Genomic DNA, 24,935 nt, shown 5'->3' on the forward strand with positions numbered 1-24,935 from the left:
ATGATAAACAAAAAAAAAAAAAAGAAAAAAAGAAAAGAAAAGAAAGAAAAAAAAAGTGGAAGAAGAAAAGTTTCTAATCGATTTCTTGCAATTTTTCTTTTCTTTTCTTTTCTTTCTGTTTCTTTTTTTCTTTTTTTTCTTATACATACGCCTATATTCATGAAATAGATTCATATAAAATATATTGTCAAGGAAATTATTCGTACGTTGGTTGCACACACAGATACACACACACACTCACAGATACACGCGTGAAAGAGATATTTTAAATACGATTTCTGCATGATGCTGATAAACGAGTACCGATATTAATATTGTAAATGCAGGTATGGTTGGCCACACTCTGATGCACCAAAACACGTCATTGAATTTTCCAATTTCCATCTACAATGCATCGATGCGCTTGTACGCATCCCGTTTCATGCTTCATATCCGGCAGATATAAAATCCCTCAAATCCGCCACGGCTAATATTAGCAAGCTTTGCCATCGATCCCGTTCCGGAAAAATATTCGTCTATGAAAAATTATGATATGTGTTACGAATTATGTTTTATCTTGTTAATAATGTCCGTCAATTGAAGAAAAGAATTCAATGAAATAATACACGATTTATCGGAAAAGTTATTAACGTACCTATGTTGTCGATTCACTATCAATGCGAATACACGAAAGGAAAGACACGTATTAAACGTTTCGGTAACTCCGATAAAATAAATAAATAAAAGCTTTGTATGGTACACACGTTATTTACGTTCGTACTCAATGTTTACGTATTTCATTGATTTCTTATAGGCTTTCACTTTTGTTTCTGAAAGTGTTTATATTTTATGAAGAGACGTTGAAAAAGCTTTAGTTAAAAATACATATAAACATTATCGAAAGATAAAATTGTATATCGTTGTATAATCTTCTTTTTCATTCTACTTTTTAATTAATGATTTAATCAATCAATGGTTTAATCTCTTAAATTAATGATTTAATTTTCATTCGACTTTTTTGAGTTAATGCTTAATTCTCAAAATTATATATTTGATAATATTAAAATAGTAATTTAAAAAAAAAAAATAAATAAATAAAAGGAAAGGTTTTTTTTTTTTTTCAAACGGATCGATAGACGAAAAACAAACGTTTTTACATGATCGAAGAAACATTGGTTTGAATGAAAAATCTTTCGATATACGAATCACGTAGTTATTTTTTCCGTGAAGAACTAAAGTAGCTCTACGGAGATCGTAATATCGAGACTTCTCGCGGTTCGACACCCTTTCGAGTGTGGCTTGGCAATCGGAAGGGTGTGGTCGCTTAAAAAAAACTTTTCGAAGTAGTCGCACCCCTTCGAATTGCCTGCTACCCTCTTCGCGAGCCTCTTTGCCCTGAGACGTTATTTGTCAATCGTCGAGCAGATTTAAAAATGCCGGGAGCGATGCAAAGCATATTCGAAATGTTTCAAGTGGCTCCACGATCGAAATCTTCGATGGATCAAGACTGAAACGTGATGAGAAAGAATGATAAATTATTGTAATGATTTAAAAAAAAAAAAAAAAAAGAAAGAAAAAGAGAGACGTATTTTTCATTCTTTCGACTGAATTCGTTTTAAAGAGAAATCTTTATCAAACGAATTGAATCAAAAATTCGAAAGGGAAGAAAAAAAGCATATAAAGATCAATATGACTGAAAATAAACAATTATAAAAAAAAAAAAGGAAGAAGAAAATTGACAGACTAGAAAAAAAAAAAGTAACGAAAAAAGAAAGCACAGAATACGATGTAACTCGCGATCGTTGAATTTCCTGGCGATCCAAAAATTAATAGGCACCCTTACGCGTCGATGGGCACGTGTTGTGTCTGTTCCACCATCAGTATCCATCGATGAATCGATCGGAAAAAAAAGGATAAACCTTTTGGAGAGAACATAGAGCCGAGATCCGGTATTCCGATATGACAGTCTGCCTTTTCGAATGTCGTCTCGTGAATGTTGAAAAAAATCGGAACCTGTACGGAAATTAAATGGTAGGAAGAGTTGAGCAAACGAAAAAAGAAAGGAAGAGTGAAAGAGAGAGATAGATAAAACATTTGCGAGCTATATGTATTCGAAGATTATTTTTCCGAACTGATAATAAGGGACGTTGAAAGTAAAAAAAAGTAAAATGAGAGAGAGAGAGAGAGAGGGGGGAATGAGTAAGAGGAAATGAGGGAAGTAGAGAAGGGATTGGTGCGTTGGTAGCAGTGAGGCGTGATATTGATACTCCTTCATTTCTTCGAAGGGTAAAGTCCCTTCCCTTCCACTCACCAAATTCGTCGTCGTTCCTACTCCCTTCCCTGCGTCTCGCTTCTTACCTTTATAGAACGCGATACAACGACGAGGAAAAGAAAGAGAGAGGAAAAAAAAAAGAGAAAAAAGAAGAGAGAAAAAAGAGAGAAAGAGAGAGAGGGAGAGAGAAGGGAAGCATTTTTATTGGAACAGATTAGAGAATCCAGTAAGATGAGTGCGAAAGTGAGGGATCTAGATCAATTTCTTTGGAAATGGAAAATCACGAAAAGTACTTGGTTTGGCTCATGGTTTGACTACGGTAGAATCTTAATTCGGCGGCTTTCGTCTACCTTCAAGAAGAGAAACGAATAAGAGAGTTTCTCCTCTTTCATCGATGCTCTTCCCAACTTTCTTTCCTCTCGCTTCTTCTTTTTCCTTTTCTTTTTCTTTTTCTTTTTTATCTTTTTTTTTTTCCTTTTTTCTATAGCGACTCACAATTGTCTGCTTTTCTCGTATAATTGGAAAAGTGATAGTAAGGAAGTTAGAGATTGTTCGTACGGCGAAAAGAAGAGTTTTTCTCGTTAGTTTATTCCTTTTCTTTTCTCATTATTGGTCTCGTCTAAACTTCGTTCTAAGAAGTAAATAAAGATTATCTACTGTTCTAGCTCAAATTCGGTATATCGTGGGATGCAGCGAGTGAGGAGTAGTGTCGTGTTATAAATTTAATTTCGAATTTTGATGGTCGCGCCGAGAGAAATGTAGGTATCCGAAGCGGAAAACTTTCCTAATCGTACGGCAGTCCTCCCTTTATCGTACCTCAAAAGTTTTCGAAGTGCTGCAGGATTATGGCCGACGATAAAAAGAGGGTTACTGCTGAGAGGAGGTGGACCAGGTGGTAGATAGATCATCTACACCCACGCTGGATCTTCGGGATTTTCGAGAAAGACATCAGGGTCAATGATCGCACAGGGAACGCACCAAATTCGCTCGGGCGCGGTGATAACCGATTGTGAGATACTGTCCTATCCTCGAGCCTGAGATAATTAGCTAATATCTCATGGTGCCAATAATTCCCCCTAGATAATCTAACTCACGTGATAGAGGGATAGTCGAAATAAAATCTAATTATTGGTGACTATTAGCAATTATTTGATCCTCTTTATCTCATTCTATTTTTCATTTCTTTTATATTTACTATATATATATATAAAACGTTAGTTAAGGAAAATTTAATTGAAAACGTTAAACTAATGATAATTCAGAGTTACGCAGTAACATTAAAAAAAAAAAAAAAAGAAAAAAACAGAAGAGAAAAGAATCTCTGGCAAGATTTGTTCGCATTTTGCACGCCAGTTTATACGTACGTACGTATGTACGTACGTATCTAACCAAGATAAGTTAATTTAGAAAGCTCGCTCGAAACCACTCTTCCCGCCCCGCATCTCCCGTTGGCGTAATTGCATCCGCGTTCCGCCTTCGTATCTCTCTCATGCCAGAATGAAGAAAATACGTTCGCTTCGTAAAGCGTTCGTATCGTACACACATACGCACACTCACACACACACACACACACGCACACGCACACATACGTTTCTTTTTTCCCATGACATCGAACTTCCGTGAGCTTAACCTTACGGCGAGCTTCGTGTTATGATATCCACGAGTCGTATATTAAAATCAGCTCGCTCGATCGCTTCCTTTGCAACGGCAAAAGGGCCGTTTCGACGTTAAGAGTCACGAAGAGCAACGACGACGACGATGACGACGTTCACCAAACTCTTTGATGGAAAGTAAATTTAATGTTGGAAGTTAATTTTGTTCTTACGATTAAAGCCTCTTTTTTTTCCAGTGACGCGGAAAAAATATTTCGGCCAAGTGAATTAAACTTGTACTTTTTATTATATAGAAGAAAATTCCTTTTCAAAGGAAAAAAAAAAAAAAAATAAGAAAATAGGAAAAAAATAGAAAAGAAAAAAAGGAACTTATGAATGATAAGAGAAGAGACACACAGAGAGTGGAAGTTCGTGGTAGAAATTTTGGGGCGTTTTCGTCGACTGCTAAACTGGATTCGGAAATACACCGAGAGAGAGAGAGAGAGAAGATATGAGGGGAGGGTTTGAGGTTGTATTGATCCGTGCTGAGCCAAGTGTGGGGGTGGCGTACCGAAGCGGTAGGTAACTTTAGCCGGTAAAGCAACAAACGAAATTCCGACGAGCTTTATGGCCTTAACGAACGAGATTCGCGATTAATGCGTTTCCAAGGGTCGCGAAGGGCACCGAGAAATAGCAACAACAGCAGCAGCAACAGCACCACCACCACCACCACCACCATCACCACCAGTGGAAGCACTGGCAGCACCAGTATCAGCACTAGCAGCACCAGCAATGCAAAGAGAGTTAGTCTCGTGTTGAACATCGAGAAAAGTTATAAGAAGGAGCGAACGGGATGGATCCAGGATGGATAGATGGATGGATGGTGGGGGGTGAGGCGGGGATGCCGGAAAGAGAAGAAAAAAAGAAGGAAAGAAAAAAAAAAGTTACAAGAAAAAACGGAGAACAAAAAAAAATACAAAAGAAGGCAAGCACGAAAGCTTTCATAAAGCACGAGGAAGAGGGAGCGTACGCGGTGCACGAGTCGGACGGTTACTTTTATTACCTCGGGGACATTGTAACTAACACCGGCACGCGGCTCAGCATGAAGAATTTTTGTGAAAGAAAAGGTAAAGAATGGAAGGGAAAAAGCTCTAAAGCCAAACGAGGAGAAACGAGAACGGGACACGTGAGAGTTAAACGCGAAACATTCAGTGATTAAACGAAACGATTAACTAGAATAGTTCACCTTTCATATTTCTCCTTATCAGCGTCGATCTTTACGATAGAGGGTTTGCTGATTAAACGATTGCGGAAGATTGTGATATCGTTTGTGATTTCCAAGAAATTTTTTTTTCTTTTTTCTTTCTCTCCTTCCTCTATTTTTTAATTAAATTTATGTAAAGAAACTTTAATCAATTTTAATATTTTCTGAACTAATGGATATGAATTGTTGATACGTTGGTTGAATAGGAACCAGAGAAAATATAGGAATGCCTCCTTCAAAAGATTAGGAATACTGTGATAACATTGACTTATCACTAATGAAAAAAGAGAGAAAAAGGCCTCTCTTTTTCTATATGTATATGTGTGTGTGTGTGTGTGTGTGTGTGTGTACGTGTGTTTGTGTATACATATATAGTATATCTAGGCTACTCTGGTCAATTAATTCGTAAGACTGTTTGATTAGGGTGAATCGATATAATATGAGGGAAAGTCACGTTCGAAGTTTATTGCGATATTTCCTGACGTTTCCGATCGGAAGATTTGATTAGATTGCGTGTTAGAATAACATGTTATTAGATCAATTTCTTAATGAGTTTTTTTCGCTAATTATACAAATTAATTAAAATTTAGATAAGATAGTCTTTTGTTTTTGTAATCCTTCTAATTCAACGTTACTGTTCTAACCGACGAACCAACGTCGCAAAATTAAGCCTCGTATCCTTCTTGGCCGAAGGATGACACTGTCACGTGATTTATTTGTCCCGGAGGATCGATTAATCGGCAATCGATTATGGTAAAGGCAAGGAAGAAAATGGAGAGGAGTGGACGGTGGCAGAGCTGATTTGGCGCGATCCTAGGCCGGTGCATAGTCTGCACTGCGGATAAAGTCCTTGGGACCTCTGGGAGAGAGCAAGATAGATAGATAGGATAGACAAAGAGAGACAGAGCGAGCGAGCGAGCGAGAGAGAGAGAGAGAGAGAGATAGATAGATAGAGAAAGAGATAGAGAGAGAGAGAGAGAGAGAGAGATAGAACCAAGTCGATATATTCTACGTCATCGTTTTTAAGTAATCCAGAAAAGTCAAAGAAAAGGTATATTATGATAAAAAGTCATACCTCAATGAAACTATTTCGATGAAACTAATAGTTTAAAAAATGATTATAATCGATTTATTACATTTAATATCTCGATTTCGGCGAAGTTAATAACGAAAAAATAATTTGAGTCTTCTCCAATCACGAAAGGAAAAGCAATACAGTATTGAGTATGACGATGAAAGGTGAATTGTTCATGAGTGGAAAATCAATTACAATAGGTCTCTGACGCTATTTAGGAAAGTGTCCTTGATAGGTACTCCTCGAAATAGGTGAAGTGTCGACTATTACAGTTAAAAGAAATCTGTAAGTTTATCCGGGTCAAGCGTCATTCGAGTCTACGTATAAAGGATAAATCGAACGCGTGGACGACTATGATCAATACGACGTCCATTCTACGAAGCTATTACAATACGAGACCTCAGGGGAGCTGACTTCTCGTAGCTTCTTTTCCATCGAACAATATCCTCGTCAATGCGACGTTCAGATGATAAAATTGACGTTTCCTTCATTAAGGGGATGACAACTACGACAAAATAATATTATAGAATGATCACTTATATTTGACATAGAGAATAGAAACATTTTACTTTAAGTATACACTCTTGTGAAATTCATTAACTTCTTTTCCTCCATCGTGAAGGTTCTCTCCGAAAAGTTTGAACAAACATTCGTCGATTATTTTCCTGGGATTTCGATAGGAACCGTTCGAACGTTTAATCAAGAAATCATTCGTGCGTCAAGCGCAATCCAGACGGCGAGCCGTTCGAATCGATTAGCCACTTAACCGGCTCATCCGACGTTTCCTCTTAAACCTCAAAATCTCGTGGCTCGCCTGATTCGAAAACTTCGAAATGATAGTAGTCATACATCCTTAATCCGATGTATCGAACAATCCCGCTGCGCTACGTGATCTTCGACGCGGATTTATCTCGTTTTCTTCTATCCTGAAAACAAGCTGGAAAGAGATAGATATATATATATATATATATATATAGATAGAAAAAGAGAGAGAGAGAGAGAGAGAGAGAGCGAAGATTCATTCTACGGTTTACAGCATCCAAGTAGTTACTTTTACAACCTCGCCGAATGTTCGTGTGATTGCTGTTACGAGAGTGGATATAAGGGAGTCTAGGTGTCCCTCGTCGCCGGTTGAAAGGAGATGGAGAGATCGAGGGTCGAGAAAGAGACGATACTGTTTCCTAGCCACTGACCTAAATGGACCATAATCCCGGCCTACCGGGTAGTCACGTCTTATAAAAGTGTATTTATTTTCAGATACACGGATTACTCTATTCCATCTTACCAGTTAATGACATAAATCGTAGATTTCTTTTCTTACGTAATAGTTAGTTATCGTCGTAATAAACAAACGTAATTTTTGTCAATAAATTTAAATGAAATATTGATGATTAATTTTCCAAGTCAAATGTTACCAATAATTTAAGAGTTACGAAATAACGCGAACGTATTTAACATCTTCAAAAGTGACTGTACTCGACTGTAACAGAAAAGGGCCGAACGATCTTATGTCTGTGAGGTATATACCACTGGTTTGAAGTAATGGTTCCTTTGAAACACGATTTCCTTCTAGCCTTTAACGGCGTCTACGTGTCAATGGGTCGGTCACGCGCTACTTCCAATCGCATAGCACCTCAACACAGCCTTCCAACCCCTCTTTTCGTGTCGCTCGATTACCCTCGATGATATATGCGTATGTATCCAAGTACTTACTTCTACGTTCACGTGCTAAAAGGGAAATTTTGCGTTCCTCTCTCGGTGGTTAGAGAAAGATCACAGAGTACGATTTGGAAATTGGACTCTTTGGCAAATCTAAGGACATTCGAGATGTTTATCGACAAACATAAGGCGATGGAAGGAGAACTTTGGCCGAGGGAAAGTTGTTTGATGAAACACGATATAGAAATGGAAAGTGTTTGGTTTCTTCTATTAGGAAAGTCTATTGAAGATTGATGGTAGGATCGAAATGTGCGAAAAGAAATCCGATAGCTTTTTCACCTTTCTTCCTAACTTTAACAACTGATAAAAAGGTAAAAGATTTAAAGGATAAACCGAAGCCTAGTCGATAGATAAAACATGAGTCAAGAGTATAAAACTTGTTTGATCAGAGAACAATGTAATACATTCCCAACAATGAGCAATTAATCCCTGGGTTTCATAAAGATCATTACGTTTTCACATTCGTGGTATCTTATATTCCACATATGAGATTCGGCGAAAAAATGTACAACCATAGGTGTGAGTTGCATAAGATCCTTTGTGATAGAGGTAACGTCGCGGTTAAATAAAGGACGAAACGTAGCAAGCTGAGAAAGAAGGGTGAGCTGGTTTTGACGGCGAAACACAGGAGAAGTGGGCGTATCTGCACGTAGTACTACGGACAGAGTTTTCCTGGTCCGTTTGGCCCACCATGCACATTTCTTTCTTTCTCTCTCTCTCTCTCTCTCTCTCTCTCTCTCGCTCGCTCGTACTCTCCTTCTTCCCCTCTTCTTTCCATTCTTTTGCACGAATAAATATTAAATCCGAAGCTCGCGGGGATCCTATGCACCCTCTCTTCTACCTCCCTTTTCTTTCCCAATGCCATGGGAGACGAAGAAAAAGAGTCCAACGCCCCATATGCAAAAGGCACAGAACAGAGTCTGGAATATAACCGGCGAACATTAAAGTGGGCAGGGTTCCTTCGGTCCCACTCTGCTACACGGAATGAATATTTCAAGAAAAACCTGACTGTTCCAGGCTGTACTACTCTTCCTAGCGAAAAATCGAGAAGACGACTTCCCGTGGCTAGTAATAGTAAGACGAGCCAGCTAAGTCTAGCGTGAGATAAAAAGAGCGTGAGTAAGACGACGAGAAAGAAGGTAAATAAAAATCCGAGATCACTCCGATGAATCTCCCTAGCCATCGTGATTTCTCATTTAATATTTTTCTTCGAAATGCCGAGGCGGAAAAAGAAAAAAAAAAAAAGAAAAAAAAGAAAAAAAAGAGAGGAAAAGAAAAGAATCCCAGGCAGTAATCGTCCGATCTCCTGTCATATGGAAAAATTGTCAATTGGCTTCTCTCGACGAGTTGTCAAGGAAGAGAAATTTTGACAAGCCCGACTCTCATTCCATGGATTGTAGGTTGATCGAATTTTCGAGGATGCGATGATATATGCGAAACGATTTTTAGGTTGAGATGAGTGTTAAGGTACGATTTTAAGAAATATCGAGTAGTATTGGCTTGCGTACGACGTTACCAGGCACGAAAATTATCGTCTCCTGTCACGTATTCTTACGGAAGCATCGATCCTACGATTCGTCGTTCACTTGAATTGTTGCGTATCCTGTTATCCGGAATATTCTCGACAGCTCGAGAAATATTCGAGAGATCTTACGCATTCTCGTGCGGAATTTAATTCCGAAGACCTAGTTTTATAAGAAGAAAAAGGATCGGGAGTTCCGACAAATTGAAAACGGATTTTCCGACGGATTTTGAGCATCGTCATTTTTCTAAATCTATTATTCTTTATAGGATCATATATGTACGGCCTCTAGTTGGATTTTTTTCAATAGTTTTTTTCGACAACTTTTCGAAGGAAGTCCGTAAAAGGAAAATAAGATAAAAGATGGAAAAGGAAAATGGTAAGGTCGACTGATAAATTAAAATTACGATGAGAAACGTAAAAGGACTACGCACCAACGATCAAAGGATTCTACGCAGAGACTCGAGAACCCTTCATGTCATTTACGACCTGTAAGTCACGCGCTCTTACTTTCTCTCTCTCTCTCTCTCTCTCTCTCTCTTCCCTCCTCCCCATCTTTCTCTCTCTCCTTTCTCTTTCTCAAAACCATTAAATGTCGTGGAAAAAGCGAGAAAAAGAAAGGGCAATCCGCGCTTTAGGTTTACAGTAATTCACAGGAGTCGGCTGCAGTTCTCGACTTTCGATTCTCACCGATTGTTTTACGAGAGAGTTTATATAACATTATGCATTGTAACAATATTAAAGATCGCTTTGAATTTGAGACATAGCAATATTACAAATACAAAGAGAAAGAGAGAGAGGAGCAATCGATTGTAATAATAGTCGATTATTAAATAAATTTCTTTCTGATCTAAATAACTCGATGAAAATGGAAACGAATTAATAACCAACGAAAGAATTAAAAATTCAAATTAATTATTATTATATATCTTTTAAACTTTCATGAATTTCCAGGTCGCCGAAATAAAATGCGTCCACAAAGAAGAAAAAGAGAAAATAAATAAAAAATAAAGAGAAAAAAAAAAGAGAGAGAAAGAGAAAAGGAGAAAAAGTGGAAAAAGAGGAAAGAAGAAAAAAGAAAGGAGAAAGAGGAAGAGCAAGAAGATAGAGGCAGGCTGCTGTAGTAGGAAACAGACGAAATGAAAATGTAAAGGGGAGGTTTCATAGCCAAGATCTCGCGCAAAAGCCAGCGATATTACGGGGGATGTTAGAGGTAGAGTTTAAGACGTAGGAATGAAAGAGAAAGGGCTTGGAAATGGTAAGAGAAGGAAGCCACACTTAAAGAGAGAGAGAGATGGAGAAAGAGAGAGAGAGAGAGAGAGAGAGAGAGAGAGAGAGAGAGAGGGAAAGATTGAGAAAAGAAGGAAAAAGGAAAAAGATAGCGGGGTAGGGGAGGGGGGATAGAAAGGAGAAAAGTTCATACATGTCTGCAAACGAGACCACAGATGTGCTAGGTGATAAGAGACGATGGAAAGTGGCTCGTGAAAAGAGCCATCGCGATACAACCTATTTGCAGACGAAGGACGCTAGCTGCAGCTGCAGCTTTCTCTAGGAGGCAACGGTGCTTCCGTTGAATAAGCATTGGACTTGCTGTAAAATGAGAGGAATAAAGAAGGAAAGAGAGAGAGAAAGAGAGAGAATGAGAGAAGAAGTGGGTGTATGAACGCTTAAAGGAAGAAACGAGTGCTTGCTTTATGCGATCGCACGTTCAGATCGTACTAACAAAGTGGCCTGCCTTTCGCAATTTATTCGAGAGAGAGAGAGAGAGAGAGAGAGAGAGAGAGAGAGAAGAAGAAGCATGCATCTCTTCGTTTCACAATTCTCAATGCCTCTCATCGAACGTTGATTCGAACATGATTAGAAATTTCCCATCGAACGTGAGAAAGATATCTCTTTGATATTTCGACCAAAGCGAAAATTCTTTAATTTGTTTCGAATACTTTCTCCTATAATCATAATATCTAACCTAATTGTTATCTCTAATTGTAAAGAAACGATATTCAATGTTGGAAATATTTTATCTGATATTTTTTTTTTTTTTTTGGCAGATACATAGATAGATTATATAACAGATAAAGTACGATTAAATCTGAAAAAGACTTAGAATTAATATTTCGTAGTGCATATAAATGATTCGAGAAGATCGAAGGTAATCCTTATGGACGCTGATCTTAATTCCATCCGAAGAATTTCGCAGACGTTCGTATTTTCGTTAGAGAAATTGATTAAGATTTGGTCACTTCCTATGAAGATCAATAGATAGATAGAGATAGATAGATAGGTAGATAGATATATTGAGATAGAGAGAACATTGGAAATACCGAATGGAAGCTCTTAAGATTTGCCATCTTGGTAATTGAAAACTGGCCGGAGTTTCGAGGCGTAGAGGGTTTAATAGCCAAAGTTAGTCGCGTTTCTATGCAAATTAAATGCTTATAGCCATCGAGAGGTGCGATCCGTAGGTTCCTGGTACTGGTTACCGGTTGCTGGTTGTAGTAGTGAAGGTGATCGCTCCCCTTGTTGTTTATCTACCCAAAGAAGGTTCTTGGCCGACTCGTAACGCAAGTAGTTAGTGCCGGTGGCCTGCGACGAACAGGCAACGTGTGCGGAATAACGATAAGCTTCTAATGCCACCGAACAAGAGTTCATATTTATGTGTCTCGCATGTATAAGCCCATGTGTTCCACCTTTTTCTACATGATGTGTGAGAGAAACTGAGAGAGAGAGAGAGAGAGAGAGAGAGAAAGAGGGGGAGAGAATGACGAAGGGAGAGAGTGACCGAGTCCATGTTTTTGGTCTGAACCAAAATGGATAAAGCACGCACAGTTCTCTGTCCCTAGTGCTACCCCTCTTTTAAGGGATCATTTCGTGGACAGTAGTAGTCGACGTATTCACGATGAAAAGGGTTTTTCCAAAATATACTACCTGAATTATAATGAACATTTGCGTTAATTAGAAATGTAATTGTTAAGTTATTTCTCTACGTCGCAAGTCTTTGAAATATTTAAATTCAACACGGGATAATTACTTTTGTTAATTAAAATGTTAAGTAGTAAATGAGACGACACGTGCACGTGATATTCAAAAGAAATTCAATCCGAAATTCACGTGCTCTTTCTATTTGACTATCGTGTTACATAGTTCATTCATCGAGCTGTCAATTCCATCGGCAGGTCGTTACTTCGATGGTCCGAATCTAGGCGCATCCTTTGACCCCGCCCAAGAAGGAAAAAGATAGTAGATAGTAAGGTCGTCTTAAAGGGAAAAGGGGATTGTACAACCCGTTCGGAGGTACTGTTTACACTTAACTTTATTGCTTTCGGTCTAAATGCGTGTTGGCTGAGTCAGACTGCGGATAGGAAGAAAATGAAAACGACATTGAAACCCCTTTCGTGAGGTGCGGCTATCAGTTGTCTCTGATCAGTCCCAACTTAGAAGAGAGAATCGAGAAAGGCACAAAGTTCTCGAGGGTGGATAGAAAGGAGTTCGACCAGAGAAGGGGTGTCTATCGTACGCGTGGGCGCGTGGACGCGCTCTCTCTCTCTCTCTCTCTCTCTACGATCTATTCGACTATCCGTTCTTCGAGTTCCCTGCTAACACCGAAGCAGAGTCCGTCACGACGTAAACATAAGCTTGTTTGAGAAAGCTACGCTTGATATCGGAGTCGGTCTCCCTACGAACACGTGCGGACGAGCAATATTCTTCTCTACGCCAACACGATGGCCTATGAACGATAAGAATCGGCTCGTTGGAGTGCCCTTCTTATTTTCTTCGATCGATAAACTCAACCAGCAATACAGCCATCCAATGCGATACCAAAAGTATAATAAACTAGAAATAACCGACCTCTTTCCTTCTATTTCGTTGAAGACATATATACGTTAAAATATTTAATATTTCTTATCGTCATTATTTTAATCAAAACAAATACGTTCCATTGAAAAACCATTTCTAGTGTGACTAGTTAAGATCAATCGATACAAATTAAACACGCTTGTCTACGTTGTTACTACGAAGGTACCTCAATGGTTAAATTCAAAAGTTTCGAGCAAAGTTTGCTCTAGGCGATGGGAAAATGTTCCGTCGCTAAATTATCGAATGCTTTTGCCGTGGATTTCGTAATTTAAAGTTCCTGAGAAGCTGTTCTCTCGAATACCGGGTAATGTCGGTAAAATTTGTCAGCGATAAAGCTACCTTGAATCGGCCATGAAATATTAATCGAGCACCGTGATAAACTTACGAAATATGAATTATCGAACGTTATAAATGCGATTATTTCATGAACTCAATGACTAAGTAGGAAGTTTATTCAAGTAAACTGAACTAATCGAAGTTATGATCATAGTTAATATTCTCCATCACACTTAATGTATGTTTATATTAAATAACATCCCCAAACCCTAATTATTCTATTATAATTCGCACGTCGACGTTTCGTTATTTTATATGCATAAATGAAAATTTAATTCATCGAGAAATGTTATCGTAGTAACGTAACAAAGCATACCTCTCATAATATTCTGTTAATAAGTAAGAATATCGTACAAATTTTAAAGCGCATTACTATAATAACGTACCTTCATTACATTTACAATTAGATAGATATGCTGGAAAAAATGAATGTACCCGAGGGCAATCGGAGTAATATTCATTTCATTATCAAATTTAAAATATATATATATATATATATATATATATATATATATATATATATATTAAATCAATTTCGAGGCTTTCGTTATACAATAATTTATGCGTAATCCGGCTCTTTAATTGCGACTCGTTAAAACGCACGAATATTAAAATTAATGATCGGATCGATGATCAAATCTATTCACATAAAACATGTAGATAGATCCCTCTGAAAATTATCGAAGAATTTCGATAGGTGAAAGAAAGAAAGAAAGAAAAAAAAAATAGAGAAACAAAATTGCAATTTGCGATAAATGAAGAAAGAGTGAATATGGTAGAAGGAAGATCACGATCTTTGTTAGCAAAGACGCATTGTAAGATGATGGCTATTCCTGAGGTCAATCCGCTTATCGATAATGTTACTATTACATTTTCAGGCACCGAATCATTGTAGAAAATTACGTGAAACGACGATCGATCGTGCGGTTTGCAAGGAAAGAGTGGACAAGTAAATCCATTATGGTCTGCCTTTGCCAAGGGACAAAAGAATACAAAGAAAAGAGTAGGAAGAAGAAAGAACCTCTTGGAACTCTTCATTGAAGAGAATAATATTACCAATGATCGACCCGTTGAAAAGAAATTCGATCTCGTTGCTCGAGGTAAGTGAACGCACTTTGTGGAGTTAACGTAATATATATATGTACATATATTAATAATTATTAATAATTATTAATAATTATTAATATATATATATATATATATATATATATATATATATATATTCCCAACATAAAGAAAAAATGACGAGTATAAGAAAAACGGGGAAAACAAGCTCGTAATGATTCTCTTTCTCTCTCTCTCTCTCTCTTTCTCATTATTTCCTCGTTTGACGGTGGCAAAATGTTTCCCTCGTTTTTTTAATTTTCCACCGTTTCTCACATTCGCCAAAAGCTTTTCATTCTCATCCTTTCGTTTATTCTTCCCGTCCTTTTTTTTTCTATCTCTCTCATCCCAGCTTTACATCTTTATTAATTTTCTGTCCGATTGTTTCCTTTATTCCGTAGGAAAAGTGTGTCACAAACAAACGAGCGGACGATGAACTTGCGGATAAAGAACGGAATTAGACTTGTAAAAATACGATGCAAGAGGATTACCATATTTAAATCGAAGAGTAAAGAATACTGAGATATCCTTTATCTCTCTCTCTCTCTCTCTCTCTCTCTCTCTCTCTCTCTCTCTCTCTCTGTGTCTCTGTCTCTGTCTCTGTCGCTTTTTCATTCTCTCTCTGTATGTTCAGCGTAACTAAAGTAATGAATCTCTCAAACAAAAAATAAACTTTCGACGTAAGTAAGATAAAAATTGACATATATTCATTATCTTTTGTTATTTTCTTTCGTAATAATAATAAACTCGTGATAACAGTATGTTATCGTTTAAGGAGAAAGAGTGATAGAAAAAGAGGGGATAGGAAAAGAGGAAGAGATGAAATTTCTGCGGGAAATCATATCTGCATTATCGAAATCGGCCACGCTGGTCCAGATATAAAAGAGGATTTTACGTTTTCCACGCGACTTGACAAACCAAACGACCGCCTTCGAAAACCGATCGGCAACCGAGAACGTCCGAAGATAATCCGAAGGTTTATGGTTTATGCGAACGTGATTGCGCGTTTCATCGGCGCGATGATTGGAATCCGTGAACTGGATCGTCTATTATTGGCAGCAGGCTGATAGTAATGGCCACATATACGCAAGAACCCTCTTCTGCATTCCCCTTTTAACCCGGCATACCAACCCTCAATGCTCACTCCTTTCCGTTCATTTTCCAACACGTAAACGACTATACCACAACTATGGATGCATAAAGGTAAATCTCTCGTTTCGAAACGTTCGCGGCCCTATTATTGCCAATTACAAAACGACGAGATAATTGTCAGTTCACGATGCAAACTCTTTTAACTTTTAAAAACTCGTATCTTTCAATCTAATAATTGTTGACATTAGAAAAAAAAAAAAAAGAAAAAGCGCGCGAAAGAGAGAGAGAGAGAGAGAGAGAGAGAGAAATAAAAAAATTATAAAATTTATCTAAGGCTTACGAGCGCACGGTTTCCAAAGTTTCTCCATTGTAAGCAGGATTATCTCTTTTGTTTAAGATTGTTAGAATGCGCGAACTCGAAAATGCAGGAAATCGGAAAGTGTTAAGCCGACTTTAGACGAATCGAATCGTCGCGTAACTTTTCAGGGATTTAGTAAATTTTAGTCGAAACGGCATTGTGGTAAAGGAAACGGAGCTTTGCGATTCGATGGGCTATTTAGTACGATTGAAGTAGACGTCAGTTAATTAGTACGCGCTTGCCTGACGGATTAAACCGAAGTTAATTTTCTATTTTCTCGCTCTTTCCCAGTATATACGAGGAGAAAAGGTAAAACCGAGGAGTTTGACTTTCTCAACTGAGGCAAGTAATATGACTATGGCTACGTTCTACTCGTAGCTTTTGTTCTGAAATCGGGGAATTCTCCCGTATAGTCTTCATCGTCATCGTCTCCGTTGTGTCTGTAGCTTTTATAATTTGACCGTCTCTTTACTTTCCTACTTTCCTTCGCGTTTCCATTCGCAATTTTCTTTCCCCTTGCTTGCAATCCACCTCACCACTTCAACCAAACCTTTCACTCCGCCCACTCCGAGGCTAGGCAAGCAGCGCCATGCTTCAACGATAACTTAGTATGCAAGCGTCCCTCGTGATTCCACGCGAGTTTGCGCATGCAAATTTTCTACAACTCGGTCGCGTAACAAGCAGCGGACTCGAAACCAGCGTAATAAATTAACTGTCCGACCCCTGTTGCTGTTGGGCCTCACGCGTCTCTTAACCTCCCCCTCTCTCTGCTCCCTACCCTCCTACTCCTTCGACATATACCCTGTTTCTCTCTCTCTCTCTCTCTTAGCACTTAATAGTTTACTAGAATTTCACAGGAAATTTGCTCTTCCTATCTAAGCCTTAGGATCTTCCTTCTCCATACCCCTTAGAGATTTTCTCTCTTGACCTATATTTTCTCAGACACGTTTCCCTACGATGACTTTCATCTTTATAAATTTATTGAAACGTACATGCATAGATTTCTACAAATTCACCAAATCATTATCGAATCTAGAAGAATTTTGTTAAAAGGACCTTTACGATGTGCAATATCCATAGAACGAAATCGTCGTCCTACTAACCGATAAAGTACCATTTGAATAGGAATTTGAACCTGGAAAGGATCGTTGAGAAAGCTCCTGACGAAGGAAGGAATCACGAAACTTAAAGGGCCACCGCTCGCTTGTGATCACGCGAACTACCCTCAAATGGGTCGATTTTGCTAAAGCCTTTCGACGGGAATAGAAAGAGGGAGAAAGAGAGAATAACTATATATATGAGAGAAAAAGAGATATTTAAGCTTTTTATACCAGCGATCGTTTAAACGGCACGCTCGTTGATACTCGTTCAATCGAAATCTCGGGATGAAAACTTTCATCGGAATAAAATCGTACGAGAAAGGTATGATATCTCACTGCTTATATCGTCGACGTTAAGTCTTTTTTTTTTTCAAAAGATCCCTCTTTTTTCTTCTTTTTAATAAATTAATTTCTAACTTTAATAAATTAATTTCTAACTTTATCCGAGCTAATTTACGACGATCGCATGCATCGTCGCATGATAAAAGTAGCGAAGAAAAGATTAATCCGAATTAAAGTGAACTCTGGGAAAAGTAATGAAAAGAAATAAAATTAAATATACATATATATATATATATATATATATATGTATGTATGTATATAAAAAGTGTAGGAACTTTAATCGTTGCACCTATGTGTAACGGAAATCTGCATATTGCATTTTATATTCCACACGCGAGATAACGTTTAGTACTTTCGATTTTTCTTAATGGAACGATATCAAATAACAATTACAGGTATCTTCATTTATTGTATTACAATTATACTTGTGTTTTTTTTGTTTCATTTTGAAAACACAACAAATACGAATATATTATGATGACATTATCGTATCTATGGTTACGGAATAATCACTTTTTTCTTCTATTTCTAGAAAAAGATGCCTTACGTTTCGAAGAATTACGTGTGCGATCGATAAAACTAAAAGAGAATTTCTCTGACAGCGAAAGTAATCATTTTTATGCATACCACGGCCACACACATTCGTTCACGTTTTAATAGCACTATTAACGTCTCAGAATAGACACATTAATACCGTAATACACGTACGAGTACGTTACTTCTTTTATAGGCCTGTAGAATACATCGTAAAACGCATTGAGATAATAACACCTATCTGATAAGCATTTCTCCTAATACGACAATATAATTTTCTTTAGTCTTTTGTAAAATAAAAACTCATTGATGGATCGTATTATATATTTATTGAATTTAAATAATCGAAGATATTTAATACTTAAAATTTAATTAATTATAATATATTATAGAATAGTACCTTTTTTATTTATTTATTTTTTTTTCCTTAATAATTTGCATTCGAACGAAAGAATATATATATATATATATATATATATATGAACGATAGTTCGCGATGTATGTAATAACAAAGAGCTTCAACTAGAAGTATCTCTTTTGTATGCAGATACGATCGACTCTCGAGTTTACTAGAAAGCTACAATGCGTTCGCGTTTACACCTGTCTCTCTCCTTTCATTTTTCTTTCATCCTTCTCGACACTTTCCTAGCCTTTTCTCAATTTCCATCATAGACCTGAGCTCGATTCAATTTAACTCGCGATAAGATCGTACGTTTCTCTAAGCCTTCGAATTGGATAAATACGAAGGTCCAAAGGGAAAAGACCTTAGCCCTTTGTACACGTCGATAGGTACATTCCTGTCTATAGAGAACTTTCGTAAAAACATTCTAGGAGAGAAAGAAGATTAGATTTTCCAAGCGGTATATTCGACTATTAGGAAAATTCGAGAAGGGCTCAGAACCCTGCCCATTCGAATTGATTTACAACCGACGTTATTTATTTGACGTAAAAAGGGTACCCCTTAACAAAGTTTCGAACGAGAATTATAGTAAGAAAACAGTTTATCTTCGGTTTAAAACTCCTTGAATTGCCTTGAATGCCTTAATTATCTTAGTATAACCCATTCAAGCTATTAGCAATGGCACATTAATTTCCACGTTCAATGACATCTTACCCAATTCGATGAATAATGTTAAATTTACAATAACATTAGCGAATATATATATATATATATATATATATATATATATATATATATATATACATAAAAAATGAAAAAAATACAGGTGAAAAATCATTCGTGAACTTATCGACACGTTTTACTCGAGAGATATCAAACTCTAGATCAGTCCCTTGGACGATTTCAAACAAAATTGGATCTCGCTTATCAAGAAAAAAAAAATAGTAGAAAATAAAGAAAAATAGCGAAAGAAAATGGGCTATCTGGAGCAGCTGACCTATCTAGAGTCGATCGCCGAATAAAAAGGGAGGAAGACAAGGACGACAACGACGAAGGTACTCGGGCTGTCTCTAGACCCTCGTAAGCGTATCGTATCAATTAAAATTGGTTCCGCTTTAGGTCAAAGCAATTTCGAAACGGACACAGGAGATCCAGTTGGTAGTTCCTGTAGTGAATCGGACGGACGATCGATAAGATAAAAGAAGAAAATAGAGTATCTAGAAAGAAGACGATGGGTTCGATCGTAAAATAAAGATTTCAGCTAAGAAGCTAAAAGGGAAGAAGATCGTCCCTTTGAAAGTTTTCTTTGTATATCTCGTAGTTATACACCAAAAAGCAATGTGGACCCTCACGTTTTCAACTTCTATTCGTCTTATTCTATTTCATAGAAGAAGAAGGCCCCCTCTTTTCAGCAAGCACATTCGATATATGCGTGGCTCACGCATTAGATATACATACATATGTATTTCTCTCTGTCCGTGTCTGTGTGTCTGCGCGCACGTGCCCGTGGATCTCTCTCTCTCTCTCTCTCTCTCAGTGTGTGTGTGTGTGTGTGTGTGTGCACTTTTCTACGGCGAGAAGCACGGATGAGAGAGGCGTATCGGACGGGCTCAACCTGAATACTGATTCTCGACGGACGCATACATTATCTCCCGTGGATAAAAGATATTTGCATTTTGATGGACCGCGCCGAGTGCATTTGACGTTTCGTATGCATTTTTCACGAGTGCGTGTACGCGAGCGCATATACGCGCAAGAGAGAAAGACAGTGCAGTGAGGGTGGTTGGCTCGCGAGCCTCTGGATAACTCGTCCTCTCAGCCGCTCTTTATTTATAGCAGAGGATATAAGCGAGTATTTTGCGTTTATTCGTGCCGCCCTTACGACCCTTTTGAATATCAGCACCGAGTGTTTCGCTGCTCTTACATAGAAACGAGCGGTTACTTTTCAGATCGTCCTTATTCGAGAACTTTTGATATTACCTACTCTCTGTCTCTTTATTCAGCTTTTTCTATATTTCTTTTGCTCGTACTGCTTGAAATGCTTTATCTCGTATTTAGTAATTACTTAATCTCGCATTTTTTTTTTTTTTTTTTTTTTTTTTTTGATTAAACCGCCCAAGAAGATTTCTATAAATAAATATAAAATGGAAAAATTACATAAACATATATCATTCATAAATTTCGTAGCATTAACGTCAAATCCATTTAATCCAACTGAAGCTCGGTAGGAAACATATTTCATTATAGCGAATGAAAATTTGACAGACAGTCAAATGTCCCGGATATAGAAATATTCCGTTAAAAAGCAGAACCTATTGTTCCGCTAGGTATGCTGATCTTTTTCTCTCTCTCTCTCTCTCTTTCTCTCTCTCTTTCGATCTCTTTTTTCCAACAAAAAGCTCGCGACAAAATCAATTGCCGAAATTGCCCGGGGTCGAAAGCTGGATAAGCGCTGGGATAGCGCGTACAAAGGCACGAAAAAAGTGGCAAATTGAAAAATCACCGACGCGTAAGCGCACCGTAAGTGAGAGACGTCGTCCTCTATATCACTATCTCTCTCTTTTTCCCTTCGATCCGAATTCACCACTTTTTCTCTCTCTTTCTCTCTCTCTCTCTCTCTCTCTCTCTCTCTCTCTCTCTCTTCGTACGCTGTGTTTAAAGCTGCAAGGGTAAGCACATACGCATATTTTCAAGTGGATTCTACCGTCTTTTATCGAAAGAGGAGTGAACCCCATATAGCAATAACGTCTGCAATAACCGATAATTCAGATTCAAATCCGCTTCGACCCTCCACGATAACGACAAAGGAAAACCTTGCGATTTTTCACCCCTCGAATAGTACGAGAAGAGAAGGAGGGAAGAGAAAAGCAGATTATTATTCGCGTTACGTCGAAACGAAATTCAAACTCACCATTTTTTGTTCTTTTCCCGTTTTTCACTCTCTTCGCACCTCCTCGAAATCTCCCTTTTCCTAGTTCGTAGAGACTTAAACGTAGATACACGCGAACTTATCAAGTATCTCAATCGTTTAATAATAACAATAAAACACACACTACTCGTTGCTCCGTTTACACAATTTCTTCCACGAATCGTATCATCACAGTCGTCGTCGTCGCCGTCGTCGTCGTCGTCGTCGTCGTCGTCGTCGTCGTCGTCGTCGTCGTCGTCGTCGTCGTCGTCGTCGTCGTCGTCGTCGTCGTCGTCGTCGTCGTCGTCACACTGCACTTTTACGTCGATGCAACTGCACCACCGTGGCGGTCATCCGTCGACACTCGTTTAGGACTCTCATGACTGAAAGCAAAAAATGAAAAAACGATTTAAGATCGGCTCAAGTGAATATCATAAAGAAGTCATTATTATTCTAACGATTGTGAATGTTAAGGTAAAACAAAGAGAGAGAGAGAGGGGGGGGGGAACAAAGAGAAAAGGAAATTCCTTTTCCTCGATTCCGAATTCGCAGACGGGAGTAAGAAAATATTATTCAAAGTGAATACGTAAATATCACTGAGAAGATAAAGTAGTAAGTACACGAAGACTTAGAATGCCTCGCGAGAAATTTACGAGTGTGAATGTCGCGAAAAGGAGGGACAGGTCCTTGCCTAAGGGCAAAACTCCGTTAACAGGCGTTGTCCTGAATAAAGAGAAAGAGGTGAGGGAAGGGAAAGAAGCTTAGGTACGCTAGCGAGAGAGGCATTATCCGTCTTTTACAAACGAGTAATCGCGGTAAAGTTCGAACAGGAAACAGGAAAATGACTCCTTTGACATACGAGTACAGATAGTCGAGGATGAAAAAAGCCGATGGACCGAGGGAGAAACGAGGGAGTAAGCGAACGTATAGAGCAGTTGAGAGAGGTACCACGATGATGGCTGAGTAGTGGGAGGGCAGAACTCTGAGTAAAACTTGCGAACCCGAGGGAACGCTTGTGAAGCTTTACAACTTCGACAACCTTAAATCGACAGAACTACTAACGCGAAGCCTTCTCGTTCCCTTGCTTTCCTATGAGGATGTATAAAAGGAAAACTAGATGGATGATAGAGCGATAGAGGAGAGAAAAGTAAGTACATGTACTCGATATTGAAGGAAGAACGACTCGAGAACCTTTTCATACCTTATGCTCGATGACTAGTTCCGTTTACTACTACTACTGGATCCTACTACTACTGCTATTACTGCTCCTTCTACTCATACAACTATTACTATTACTACAACTAATTACTACTATTATTATTATTATTATTATTACTATTTGTTGACAAGTTTTTCACTATCGCCAACTTTTGTCTTATGACACATATATGTATGACGCAGCAATGTTTTTCTCCTTCACCCTCGTTATCGGTCCACCCTAAAATATGAACACACCAGAAAGGGTGAGACGAATATCTGATTGGCCTATAGATGCGTGTGACCAGGACGTGTATGCGTGTATAGAAAAAGAAAAAGAACGAACGTAGTAATTAAATTTTTCTAGTAAAAGATAGTTAAGGTAACTAATACGATTATCTCTTTCTCCGTCTCTCCTTCACTTCGAGGAATGATACAAGGGACATTTGTTTGCTCCGACGTTAACATGGAAAACAGCGGTATACGTTTAATGGCTCCTAATTATATGTAATAGTGATGCATGGTGACTCGGAAAAGAAGAGAACTGGTATACTTCACGTCGAGAACGTGGACGGATTTACAAGAGCTCCTACATTGTTTAACAACGCACCCTTGATTTACTCTGCTTTCGCATTCATGTTCGTGTATTTTTAAATCCAAAACTTTTTCCATATGCTACATTTTTCATCGTCGTCATGCAAAATATCATACGAAAAAATAGATATTATTTAAGGAACTTCATTTATATTTTTATTTTCGTTCAATGAACCGAACACATAGGTCGAATCGTTAAAACTACAAACCGCTTGTTGTTCAGTGTGACGCCAAACATTTAACACGAGTGGGTCCATCGTTCGAAAGATAATTTCCACCTTTACGATTCCATGAATTCTCAAAGACAATAGGGAAAACGAATTGGGCCACGCCTATTGGACGACCGACCAACCCTAACGATTTACATGTTCGAACAAGATGGGAGAAGAACGATCGACAAGGAAAGCTTGATAACTTGGGCTCACACGAAATTCTGCCGCGTCGGCCGCCGGTCCGAGACTAATTCTCCAGTAACTTCCAAGTCACCCCTTTCGCTGTCCTTCCCCCTCTCCCAGTTTTTTCACTCCCTTCACCAGCCGCGACAGACGTCTCCAGAATTCCAGAAAAGGGAGGACGAGCGAAGAGAGCAAAAGAGTCGACGTTCCGCGTTAATTTAATGAAAAATCGACATTTCTCTTGCGTGCTAACGTCGCACGATAGCAATCCCTTCTCCGAGGCGTCGGAAGAATCACTGCCGAAGGAGTCAAAAGTACGCGTGGAATTAATGGCGACATTCCACCCTCTCGTCTCGACAGCTAACTCTTTTCTTTACTCTCTTTCTCTGTCACACGTGCATGCATATACATTTATATTCGTTGTATCGACGTAAAGTAAAAAAGGAAAGAAGAAAGAAAAAGAAAGAAAAAAAAAGAAGAGAGAGAGAGAGAGAGAGAGGAGGATGAATAACGTTAAAACACAGTATGCATCGAGAATGTAACAATCGAAAGGAGTGAGAGTCGTGACACGAAAGAAAAGATAAAGAAAAAGAGAGATGCAGTCATCTGTTCCCGAGGATGGTGGGAGGGAGGGAGGGAGGGAGGGAAGGGATTGAGTAGACTCGGAAAATACCTAGACATGTCCCTTGGCCCCTCCTCACTCAACTCCGGACGCGATCCCTTGTCTCGAATCGAAGAGTCGCGTTGGGGGTCGTGACGTTCATCGTACGCGCCTCAACTACCCCTATCTCGTTCCCTACACCCTCCCTCCCTCCCTCTCTCACTCTTCTTCAACAGTAGCAGTAGCAACAGCAGCAGCAGCAACAGCAGCAGTAGCAACTCTCTTCTCGAGATCTGCCAGCAGAGCTTGTGCTTCACGACGTAACGTCCTCCTCCCTCGAAAGAAAGAAGGTAAAAAGAAAAAAAAAAACAAAAAAAAGAAGAGGAAAAAAAAGGAAAAAGAAAAAAAAAAGGAAAAACGGCTTGCATTTCAGTAAAGAGCCAACCCATCCGCGTGCATGGACAATAGGACGAGACGCCCTGCTAGACGGGCCGACAACGCCCTTTCTTTCGACACGCGTGTCTGCGTTTTATACGGTCACAGTGTGCGAGTATATATACTTTCTCTCTCTTTCGCACTTTATCTCTGTATCTGTCTCTCTCTCTCCCTCTCTCCCCCCCCCCTCTCTCTCTCTCTCTCATATACAAAAGGGGATGAACGTTCCTCCTTCTTTCTCCACGCACCACCGACGGAAGG

General features: G+C 38.6%; 1 protein-coding gene across 5 annotated transcripts in view; it reads right to left on the minus strand.

Annotated features, from left to right (window-relative positions):
• LOC124424119 (semaphorin-2A) overlaps nucleotides 1-24,935 on the minus strand; it is a 367,461-nt gene that overhangs the window by 259,319 nt on the left and 83,207 nt on the right. For 3 of the 5 annotated variants that reach the window (XM_046962710.1, XM_046962709.1, XM_046962708.1), the window contains 2 exons: nucleotides 21,456-21,835; nucleotides 21,249-21,251 (listed from right to left, as the gene is read on the minus strand). In XM_046962710.1, the coding sequence (XP_046818666.1) occupies nucleotides 21,249-21,251; nucleotides 21,456-21,458 (6 nt within the window). In that variant the 5' untranslated portion in view covers nucleotides 21,459-21,835. Of the gene's footprint in view, nucleotides 1-21,248; nucleotides 21,252-21,455; nucleotides 21,836-24,311; nucleotides 24,386-24,935 lie in introns of those variants that run through there. The other 2 variants (XM_046962711.1, XM_046962712.1) reach the window with 2 other exon arrangements.

Source organism: Vespa crabro, chromosome 5, assembly GCF_910589235.1.
Source record: "Vespa crabro chromosome 5, iyVesCrab1.2, whole genome shotgun sequence".
In the NCBI taxonomy this organism is placed as follows: Eukaryota; Metazoa; Arthropoda; class Insecta; order Hymenoptera; family Vespidae; genus Vespa; species Vespa crabro.